Genomic DNA, 12,634 nt, shown 5'->3' on the forward strand with positions numbered 1-12,634 from the left:
AGAAATCTGAATAAGTTCAAAAATTGGCTGCAAATTTCTGGTCGTATATACAATAGTAAAAAGCAGCCCTAAAGGCAAACTGCTGTCATACCTATCTACCTCGGTCCCCACAAGTTACAATGCAGCTCCATCAGGTCCTCTGCTGCTCCACTCTTCTTGAAACAAAAAGCAGGTATGCATGTCCAGCTCACTACAGATCCCAATTTACACTCCTCGTAAGGGCAGGGTATGAACCAGGCCTGCTGTTTACATCAATGAAGTAAATTCAGCTAGGTGTGCTATCCAACAGGTAACTTTATTAAACATTCAACGGCATAGCCCCAAAGCACTATGAACCAGCCACATCCGACACATTTCATGATTCTAAAATCATAAGCCGTCCTTGGTCATGACTTCGTCTTCTCCCTGATACTGAGACAATGGCTGAGCGGCAGGTCCTGCTCTGACACAACGTCTAGTAAAAAAGGGAGACTAGCACTGACCGAAAAGAGCTGCAGCGGGAACTCCAGGGGCTCAGGGTAGGCAAGTAAGACTTTTTCACAGATGCCTCAGCATTATAAAAAATATATATGAAATCACAGAATACCCCTTTAAGATGTATACAAGTCAAAGAACTAATATGCAGGCCTAGTTTTGTTTGGCTTTTATGGTAATGCTGTTTTCAACTATTTATGGGCATCAGACGCAACGTCCCAATGTTAAATGTAAATATTCTCATAAGGGTTTTATACAGTGTTTAGAAGAGGCCATGACTCGATTTAAAAAAAAAAAGTATTATTTGGAAAAGCCCTCTTGCATTCCAAAGTCTGTCTAACATGAAAAATAATGTATCTTCTATGAAGCTTTTTTTTTTCTTAACGTAAGTTCAGTCCGGCAACAAACACTGGGTTGGGAAAAAATTACTCAGTTATGAAGTGAAAGCTGGCAAACTTCCACATTCTAACGGCTATGCTATATCTGAAGGTCTGAGGCTGGAGCAGACACCACGTGGCATTACTCAGCTCTTATCGATATTGGCTGCAACATAAGAGAAGTGAGCACAGGAAGGAATGGAGTCCCCACAAACACAATAAACCAATGCCTTACATTTTTTTAACCCTTAATAAATAAGAGGGTCATTTTGTAATTAACTCACTCATTTTGTGTGCAAACATGCACACCATATATAACAAAATACAGACATGTACACTAAAAAAGGACATAGACAATGTAAAGTTTTAGTTACCTGTTTAGCCAGCAACAGCAGACAAAAAAAAAGCCTATAATTTTTTTCTTTTCTAGTACACTATATTTTTACAAAATTTGTGCATAGAATTTTCAAATGTAATCATAATAAAAAAGGGGATTTTGCTCACAACTGTTGAAAAATCAAGAATTCCTGCAAAATCTAACACTATCTAAAAAGCATTAGTGTCATTAAAGGAGTACTCCACTGGCCAGGGTTTGGCCGTCACGCTGCCTCCCATAGACTTGCATTGGGGGCGTGGCCGTGATGTCACGTGGGGCGGGGCCAACCCCACGTAGCACAAAAACATTGTTCGGAACATTTACTTCCGAATGCTGGCCAGTGGAATACCCCTTTAAAAACAACTTTTGACATGATGATCAGACATATCAAAAGTGGTTGACCGCACCAAGTCTCACACCTGAGACCTGCTGCAATTGTAGGTTATTAGACGGGGAGGTGGGCGGTATTGCGCTCCCCTCCCTTCCTGACCAAGAAAATCTGTCCATTTCTCTGCATAGATTTTTTAGGAGTAAGAAACCCATTAGCGATCAACAACGTTTTAATGACAGTAACTCTTTAGTACACAAGTTAGGTTGGGACAAACTACAATGGATTGAGGCACATTTATTACAAAGGTCCCTTAGAGCACTATGTCAGGCCAAATAGAGTATGCGCACGTGTTGTCTTGTACCTGGCTTTGTTTACTATTGGGGTGCATTCTGACATTTTGGGTACAGCTGGCACAGACTAATTCAGTCTGTGTTGGAACAGCTCTGACATGCTGATGAAAACTAATATCTGAGCGGATTCAATCAAAAGAATGAGCATGTTCATTCTTTTGGCTCAGTCTGGAATTTTAATTTCTGTGGTTGAAATCAGCAGTGTGCACAGCATGGTGTAAATACAGAGGTGTGCACGGTGCCGCAGAATCCCATAGCAAACAATGGGAGGCTGCTGAATCAGAATTTTTGTGTGAAATTTTTCCACTCAGAAATTCCGTTGTGTGAATGTGCTCTAGAAATATAGTTTAATATACAAAACAAATCATATCTACATACTGCAGACATTTTCAACATAAAAATGAAAGGGGTATTCTGGAGAAAATTGTGTTCAAATCAACTGGGAACAGAAAGTTATGAAGATTTGTAAATTACTTTTTAAAAATCTCAAGCCTCGTAGTACTTATCAGTTGCTGTATACACTGGAGGAATGTGTGTAGTCTTCCCAGACAGACAAGGAGCTACCAGTGGCCACCTCTGTCCGTGTAAGAAACTGTCCAAGGCAGGAGAGGTTTGCTATGGGGATTTCCTGACACAGACAGAGGTGGCACAATGTCCGACTGGAAAGACAACACAACTTCCTCTGGGGCATACAGCAGATGACAAGCCCTAAAAGGCTTTAGCTTTCTAAATAGAAACTATTTTTTAAATCTTTATAATATTTATTACATTTCTGACACCAGATGGGCTGCCAAAAAACTGCATCCCAAAACTGTGGTCATTTGCAGTAAAAAAAGCTATGTATTTTTTTGCCTGACCTTGAAAATCAGATAAAAATGATAAACAATGCAGCCGTACATTACACATCTTGAACAGATAACATCCTGGATGTCCTTTCTTGTATTAAAGTATCATGGACAAAAACGTATCCCCTATCCGCAGGATAGGGGATAAGTATTAGATCGCGGGGGGTCCGAGCACTGGGGCCCCCTGCGATCTCCTGTATTGAGCCCCAGCTCTCCTCCACAGTGGCGCGTCATGACCCCCACCCGAAGTGGGGGCCGCCATGCCCCCTCTATATAGCTCTATGGGAGAGCTGAAGATTGCTGAACGGCTCTCCCATAGAGCTATATGGAGGGGGTGTGGCAGCCTCCGCTTCAGGCGGGGTTGTGACGCGCCATAGTGGAAGAGAGCCGGGGATCAATACAGGAGATCACAGGGGGCCCCAGTGCTCGGACCCCCCACAATCTGAAACGTATCCCCTATCCGCAGGAAAAGTTTTTGTCCACGATAACCCACTGCAAATCCATTGCATGCCCTAAAATCAGAATTTATATTTTATTGGTACATATGAATGGAGTATTGCGTAAGTGAAAACTTTATATACTAGCATTGTTGTGTAAAATGTTAAAAATAAGCAGTCATCCCTTTCATGCTGCCTTAACCCCGAGTCCAGGCGACTTCTTCCTATTGATAGATCTCTTTTTATACCTTAAACATTGCATCAATGCTTTATCAGAAAAAATGTAGCCTTTAGTAACGCTTCTTTCATGCAAAACATGTAAAAGAAAATTTTGCATTATGATAGCTGATCAGTCCAATTTTTTTTCCCCGAATGTACATCTACTGGTGAGTAATGGCCCAAACAGTTGTTGTAATACATTACCCATATTACATTGCCCACACAGTCGCTGAAATGAGCAACAGCTGATTTAAGGAACACCACCCACCAATGTAATCCACTATATTTAAGTACAAATATAGAAAGTAAATCTTCCACCTTGGTATATGGTCAGGACATCTGTGAAATCAAAGCTGTCTCAAGCCGGGCACTAACCAAATCACCACACAATTATGGTCTATTGTAGATTAATGTTTCTGTTTGGATGGCCTACTATTTATACACACTGAACATTACAAAAAAGAACATGGCCTTCTAAAAGGCTGAAATTACATTTTGTGTTTTTACATTACAATGTGTGATATGGTTATTTCAGTACACTGTGGGGAGTAAATGTGATGTTTCCCCACCATAGTCATATTATGAAGGTGCCTAGGGGTGATGTACTGTAAGTGAAATGCAACAAGATTACAGACGCTTACAACACAACACTGCATTTTACAGGTGGGTTTCTTATGTATATTGTCAGGTATAGAGAAACATTTCAGTAAAAAAGATGGATGGGCGAATACAGTAAACAACATTATTTGCAGCTTCCATACATGCTGCACAACTGGAATATACTGTAGATTAAAGGACTCTTTACACTAAGTATTTGTTGGGATAACCAATGTTAATAAAAAGGTTTGTTTCTGCTTATTGCCCTATGTAGAAGGTCCTGTGACCAGCCCTTGAATAGGCAAATGCTTTTGTACAGGTCTAAAAAACACGGGATGTGCTGCCAACAATTATGGAAGTGAATGAGTATTCATGCGGCCCTTCACTTCTAATAATTGGGTCGTCCTATGGTCCCTTTGATCTGATATGGCCATGTTAAAGGACCTTTAGGAAGCCATAGGGAAATCACTGATGAAAATCTGGAAAGCCACAAAAACATAGGGCCACAGAGGACCATCTGTAGCCTGTGCCCTGTAGGTTAACACAAAACCTACAAAGAACTATGATTGCAGCAGCACAAAATAGCCAAAATATTGAAGTCTTTATTGAAAAATTATGACATACAAGATAAAATCCTCTTTAAAAAGTACACACACTGAACATATACAGAGATGGAGGCAACAGAATAAGGGCTGGTTCACATCACGTTTTCTCCCATACGCATTCGGCAGGGGGGAGCTAAAACCTCGCGCTCCCGTATGTTTTCGTATGCGCTCCCGTATGTAATTCATTTCAATGAGCCGGCCGGAGTGAAATGTTCGGTCGGCTCATTTTTGCGCCGTAAGCGCTTTTACAACCGGACCTAAAACTGTGGTTGACCACAGTTTTAGGTCTGGGGAAAAAGCGCATACAGCGCACAAATGAGCCGACCGGACCGAACGTTTCACTCCGGCCGGCTCATTGAAATGAATTACATACGGGAGCGCATACGAAAACATACGGGAGCGCGAGGTTTCACCTCCCCCCTGCCGTATGCACTCCTGTATGGGAGTAAGCGTGATGTGAACCAGCCCTAACACAGAGGCGGTCCAGGCTCTTAAAGTATGATCACAGCAGAAAGTAGGGTAATGTAAATATTTCCCATAGACAACAATGTCATAGTGGTAAATCCAAGTATGAGCTAGACATGCAAAACTACATAACATCACAAGGTGCATATAAATGTAAGCAGTAGAACGCAGCCGCAGTCTAGCTGAATACCCACATAACAGGTCATCTGAGTCACGCTACAGATGCCCATAAGGGTGGAATTCGTAGAATTGCTAGCAAGTACTGGGTCCTATACTCAATAGTAAGGGTTACCTAGGGATGATGTTCCTTTCCCTACCCTTTATGGCTATATGTTTTGAGTCCTGTAGGTTAACAGTAGATCAGTTTATAGTTTGTCAAATACAAAGAATTTCATTTCCGACTATATAACTTCTTCTAGATTTGTAAATATTTGTGAGAAGGTAATTGTATGTAAATGTTTTAACATTTTTACCTCTAAACCACTTGTCTGTTTTAGTAAACAAGTGTATTCCCCATGAATTAGGAATTCTGGAGTATATTTTCTTATAATGATGTTGTGGCACCAAGACATTTGTCAAGACTTCTATTGTGGGGAATCCAATTAATTACTAAAACAATAATGTCATGGGAGGCCACAGGTTCTCTATCGTTCCAGGTGATGATATATTAAATACAGTAAGTCATTATTAATGCTAACCTGTACTTCTGAATTTGCATCTACATGCTGTACTTGAAACCAGGTTTCTCTGTTGTTGTATTTTTGCAGATCTTCCTTTAGTATTGCTACTTTGCCTAGAAGAGAAAAAAAGTGATTATTGGTGACAATGTTACACATTTACTGACAAAGCTAAATTAAAGGAGAACAAAACAAAAATATAGGAGCGCTCCCTGGTGTAGTAGGTCGGGGGAGAGGTTGACCCAGCACCATGCTGACAAACCTAACATCTTTTAACCAAAGAATATATTCTTCGGTTCCTTGCGTGGCACATCTGCCAAAAAGTTAAAAGCCATTGATTCAGAGTTCTAAAAGACTAAACCGGACATCAAGGATGTACAGGGAGAAATTCCATCATGCTTTGTTTTTCCCGTAACAGCAATGCAGGCAAAATGAGCACTTTAATATAGTTGACTTTTTAACGGAAAAAGCAATAGTGACAAAGCGGTATATGCACAAAAGAGAGCCGTTCTGGATTTGCCACCCATGCTGCATCTTCTGATACAGAGCAATGTCACAAACATATTCAGGCGGCTGCCACATAGGCTCCTACTAGAGACAAGCTCCGGCGATTCTTAGTGAAGATGTAATAAAGTGAGCCCTGATTAGGCTTTGTTCACATTGAATTGTTTCAGTTCATATACAGTAGAAGCTATGGCCGGACCTGACCTGCCTGACAAGGAATCCCAAGAAAACCTAAATCAGGTTCAACACATTAATCTGATTGATTACTATCAATGTACTCAACGCTATCCCAATACTATGCTGTTGGATCTTATATATATAAAAAGAAAAAAACGGAGGAAAAAATGTTGTTATTCATTCAAGCAACATAAGAGTTTACTTGGCATGATAGCAAATCAGTGTTAAAGTGCTGATCACAATGGCCCTCATTTACTAAAAGTGGACTGTAGGTTTCTTTGTGGGTTTTAATTCCCTACAATTAATTTTCCACAGTATTTACTAAGGTTTCCCTACATTTTCCACTTTCCCTACACTTTTTTTTTTTTTTTTTTTTTTTTACACTTGCTCTGATCTGTCGGGTTTTCCTCAGCTGAAATCCACCACATTTTCTGTGGAAACCTTAGTAAATATGTTGGGTTTTTGTGAAAATGTCGGGAACACGCCTCTTTTTGGAGACCACACCCCTTTTCCATGGCGGACTTTTCAGGTTTTCTCAGCAAAATGGAGAGTTAGTGTTTTTTTTTTTTTTTCAATTCTGGCGCAACATCTGCGCAACATCTGGCGCAGACAGACTTTCTGGCGCACTGCGACAGAATCTGGCGCACAACCCGACAAAACATGTCGGCTTTGCAATAGTAAATGAGGGCCAATGACTTCTTTTGAAAAAGAAAAAAAAAACATTTCCAATCAGTACTTGATGAAAAGTTAAGAATGAGGAAAAAATACATAATTTAAGAGGTCGTAATAGTGTTACCACAATAGAAGGAAAACGAAGAATAAAACTAGGTCAGAGAGTATAACATGAGCTCCACAGGGGCCGGTTTAATGTCATCCAGCACCAGCTGTGTAATATGCAGAGGAAGACTGAGGAGCACATCATATGGAAAAGAGAGGGACGTCTTGCTTATTGTTTGCCGACTGCAAAAGTCACTGGCTGAGAACAAGGAAACCTTGTTTGATCCTCTGCTATAATCTGACAATGCTACATTTGTGTTCACCGCTGATAATCCCAAGAAATGATTATTAATAGGGATAATTATGTTGCTAAACACCAGTCTTCCCATTTTATGGAGATTACTATTTTAAGATCTTGTCCTGATTTATGTTTAGCACCAAGGTTTGTCCTACTATGTTAATTACAGTTACAGTAAAAACAATTGCATGAGCTATAACACGAACCACACATGCAACTAAACAGGGATACGTGTATTCATGTCAGAAGTTTCCTTAAAATGTGCACAACACAAAGTTGGCTCATACAGTCTCTAATTTGGAGTAAGTGAACAGCTGAAGGAGAAAACAAATTAAAGGGGTATTTTAATCTTAAACAATAATGGGTACATAGTCTACATGCAATAAGACGCCTAATTTACTAACGCTCTGTCTAGCTAAAGCGTATCCATAAGCGAAACTTACACACAGCTACTTGACTATGCTCCTGGTGTTCATCTCCTGCTTATCTCGTCTCACACATCAGCCTCAGAAGGGATTGTGTTGAACATACTGGGTAGCAAAAGGTGTACTGTAGATTAGGGGGCAGCAGACAAATGTGTCAGTGGTGGTAGATCTTCGTTGTATGTAAAGACAGTAAATAATAATAGCATTTCCTTACACAGTGTAATAGAGGGGAATACATGCAGCTATAAATAGAGGCAATGTCTGTAAGAGAGGAGTGAACTAATGAGATATTCAGTTTTTCACAATAGAAATCTCACCCACAGCAAGCCTGGCAGCATCAAAACAAAGGTGATGTGCAAAGCTGGGTAAGATAATGAAAAAAAAAAAAATATATCTGAGACCTCAGCTTGAGACCCTAATTGTTAATTTTGTTCTTTAGTTATTTCCGGAACACCATTTCCCTGAAAAGGTTGTAGCAGACAGATTTAATTGAACTTAGCCATGAATATATAGTAGAGCAGAGGAACAGCATTCCTTATACTGTATACCCATGTGTCATGAAGTAACAATTTGTAAAAAAAAAAACTAAAAACAAAACAAAAAAAACAGGATGTCAGAGAGTGACAGATGAAATGGTTGTATCTGCACATACCTTACAGACAGAATCTATACAATGAGGAAGTAAGGCTACTGAGAATGAAATGCGTATCATTGCGGATAGGGGGTACGTTTTTTTCATGAGACTACTCCTTTAAATAGTCAGAGATTTTGGACATCTGAAGAGGTGTGACAGCAAGACATCAGAATGATACACTGTATATTACAAATCTGATAATTGATATATAACTAATGTCTATGTAACAAAGCATATCATTAAATAGGTATCACTGATTTCTATTTATTGTATAAAGGTTCACAATGCACTGTGGCGATCATTCAGTATACCTTAACATCATTTTTCAGTTAAAATGTGTAAGTATAGATGTTCGAAAGCTACTGTAAGAATTCACGTCAATTCTTTTGGCAGAGGCTGGAACTGGGATTTCCACAGATGTCTCTGCTGTGGAAATTCTACGGAATTTCCAAGCAAAATTTTCTGCCGGATTCTGCTTGAAAATGTCGTCATTGCATCATGTGAACACTGTCTATGGGTACATTTACACTTAAGAAAAATTCTGCAAGAAATTTCCTCAGTGGACCTGTGCCATTTTAATCAGCGCTTATTGATTAATGGGACTTTGCTTCTGGATTCCACCAATAGAATGAACATGTTTCTGTAATGAAAATTACAGAAGGAAAAGCAAAATCTCCATAAGTGCATCATATAATTTCCATAGCGGTAGCCAGAGGCTCTGTACAGGAGAACACAAGGGGCCCCAGCGTCGGTGCCCCCCCCCCCCCCCCCCGGCTATCTAAAACTTATGCCCTATACTGCAGATTGGGGATACGTCTTTTTAGTAATATTTAACATGAGACATTTGCTTTAAGTGTCAACTGACTGATATCAATCCTCTGCAGGTATAGGCTGGATCACAACAGGCGCTGGGAATCATGTCAGTAGGAAACAATTTTATTACCCATGCCTCATGAAGCGGAAGTTCCTTGAAACACGTTGCATTATGGGTAATAACAGTTTCCTACTGACAAGATTCCCAACGCCTGTTGTGATCCGGCCTATACCTGCAGAGGTTCGCTGTCTTTGTTTGCTGTTCATGAGGCTTGGAGCGGCTGCAGGGTCTCTGCATTTTGTCCTTTTGCTATTGCCAACATTGTACTTGGATGGTACAACCAGCACCGGTGAGAGCATTAGCTGATCTGATGTTTTACTTTAGATTCAGACTTTATCACACCATGGAACGCTGTGTTTCTTTTTATTGTAGTAACTGCCTGATGTAGCAAGTGTATGATTAAAATCCACCATAATACATCATCCCTACCAACCATATCTGCGAACTGCCAGGGCGGTTTCATTTACAAAATGACGAAGCACAAGCATGTGCGAAACAGCGCGGTAAAATGTTTCTGTACCCCCCACCAACTATGCGTGCCTCTCCCCTGGAAATATGAAGTACTTCTAATAAAGAAGAATGAATAAGCAAGAAGTGGTGAGTACCGTCATTTCAACATTTTACTATGAAATCATTTACAAAAGGAGACAACCCCTTTAACTACCAAGTGCGCAGATATTACAGGTATATGATTAGCACTGCTGTGCATACTGTCATCCTGTAATTGAGAGATTACTATACAATTATGTTAATTGGAAAAACATCTACAGCACCTTGGATAGTTCTTATGATGCCATGGTTAGACCATTGCTGGCAGAAGCTTCTCATAATAACTGTGCTCTGATCCCAGCCTTGTCTGCTTAACTTTGATGACATTGGGTTGTAGAGTACTCCCATACAACAAAGGACACTGCTCAGTTTTTTCATTATGTCGTAACAAAAATTGTCGTTTTATTTGAGTAGAAAAACAACAAAAACTTTGTGTTACCAATTTTAGTACAGATAGGTGCTTTCACACAGAATGGATCCTATTGAACATGTGCAGTATACCTCCGATTATGTGGATACCAAACTGTGTGGATTTGAGGTGCAGAGATAACGGTAGATATAGAATGTTGATTTAGAAAGAAAAGAAAAAATATTTCAAAATGCAGATCATGCAACAGATATACAAAGCAGACCAACTGTGGGAAGAAAAGCAGCCTTTAAAGAGGAGAGGACTTGTGGCCAGCCCCCGAAAAATTTAGATGTTACTGTCAATAAATCGCTTAGGGTGCCCGATCACACACCTTTTAACAGTTTCTTAATACGCCCTTCCATTCCTGAAATAGGAAGGTTGAAAATTTGTCTGACAATTCAGGGAATCAGTCAGATGGTCATGAAATTAGTTTTAATTCTGAGAGTGGCTATCAGGTGAGGGGTGGGATTATACAGTCAGGGGTGTGAATGCCTTTTACACAATACCTTACTGTATTATCCCGCCCATCATTAAAATTGAGTTCACGCCCATCTGACCGATTCCCTAAATTGTCAAACTATAAACACACATATATCGGGAACAGAAGGGCATATCAAGAAGTGTGATTGGGATACTGACAGCTATTTAATGATAATGAAATCTCATTTTTGGGGGGTTGGCCACAGGCCCTCTAAGTCTTAAATTGCTAGCAAGCATCCCGTAAATGGTACAATATAGATATATGACCCCATATTCTTTTGTAACTTGTAACTGCATACTTGGTACAGAAATGATTTGTCGCCAGTGAATTATTTTGGAATATCTATATTTATGTTTCCTCAGATTTTCAGGCCATAATAAAAAGTCATGTGTGTTCAAGAAACATGAGCATGGTAATAAATAACCAGCCAGTTTTAAGTGGAGGGATTACCAAGCCGTGTCACACACAGAAATCTGAACTAACTTGTGCATTCCAACAGCCAGCCGGGGCTCTCCTCACTTCCGCCTCTTGTAATGCAGCCGGCTGCACTATAAAAAGCTCTGCCTTAAAAAAAGATTCTGGATTTTTATTTCGGTTCTATATTAATGAAGCATGTGACTCGCTTACTAAAAGCCAAAATGCTTAACTTTCTCCTTCAGCAACGAAAGGTGACACACGGCTTTGCAAGACATTCGATTGAATACCAGCTCCCTGGTATAAACACACAAGAATAGGCACCACCATATTACTCAAACTACTGACTGCAAGATTCAAACGAACATTTCTGATGATACCAAAGAGAAGAAAAGTACTTGAGAAAGATAAGCAATGGCAGATTTGGCAGTGGCATTACCAACAGCCAGGTCTGCCTAAAAAATTTAGCCTTTTCATGTTATAGTGAAGTGCAATTATTTTCAGCTCCCCCGATTCCTGGCAGCTGCTGTTTGGATAGCTCCCTGTTCCCACTCATCACCATTTCTGATGCTAGAATTCCACTGAGGTTTTTTACCACCAGCAAAAACGCCAGGGAAAACTGCCACGGATTTTTCCTGCGGTTTGGCAGTTTTTCTGGCATTTTCCCTGGTGTGTGGAAATAGCCAGTTTTGTCCCCTGTGGCAGTTTTCTCACTGCCTTCAGGGTACCACTCTGTGGGTCGGATGCTGAGCGCCCGGTTCACAGAGTGTAAGGAGATAAGGAGTGATGCATATATAGCATCATTACTCACCTCCCCCCGGCCGTATAGTATACAGGGGAGCATAGTGTACCAGTGTATACTATACAGGAGCCAGGAATCCTGTCATCAGACTGACAGGACTCCCTGCTCCTATAGCCCTTTGGGCGGTATACAGTATATACAGCTATCTATAGATAGCTGTACATAGTGTATACAGAAGCCGACGTCCACTTATCTTCCTCACTCCCTGTCCCAGTCGGGTCCGTGTAGCTCCGCCCCCTAGTGATGACATCATTAGGGGGCGAGCTACAGATGTGAGCCTGGCTAGTAAGTCTGAAGCTCTGTTCACATTGTCCGTTTTGTATAATGTGAACAGACCCTTCTGCCAGTGTCTACCCAAACAGGGAGACCCCAGCTGTTGCTAAACTACAACTCCCAGCATGCCCAGACAGCCAAAAGTTGTCTGGGCATGCTGGAAGTTGTAGTTCTGCACCAAGTGGAGACTCCCTGTTTAAGAAGACATTGCATTATGGGTGCTCTCCCCAGTGCCAAGAATGTACTAACCAATTTTTTTTTCTTCTCGTTTCAGATCCGTGTATGCAGAGGATTACAGCGGATTTGATGGATTACGGCGGATGA

At 40.6% G+C, this 12,634-nt stretch overlaps 1 protein-coding gene across 2 annotated transcripts in view; it reads right to left on the reverse strand.

Moving 5' to 3' along the window:
- The window catches only part of RASA3 (RAS p21 protein activator 3), a 227,283-nt gene that overhangs the window by 71,993 nt on the left and 142,656 nt on the right, over positions 1 to 12,634 (reverse strand). For both annotated transcript variants that reach the window (XM_056555987.1, XM_056555988.1), the window contains exon 4: positions 5,775 to 5,869. In XM_056555987.1, the coding sequence (XP_056411962.1) occupies positions 5,775 to 5,869 (95 nt within the window). The remainder of the gene's footprint in view (positions 1 to 5,774; positions 5,870 to 12,634) is intronic.

The sequence above is a fragment of the Hyla sarda genome, chromosome 2 (genome assembly GCF_029499605.1).
Source record: "Hyla sarda isolate aHylSar1 chromosome 2, aHylSar1.hap1, whole genome shotgun sequence".
NCBI lineage: Eukaryota > Metazoa > Chordata > Amphibia > Anura > Hylidae > Hyla > Hyla sarda.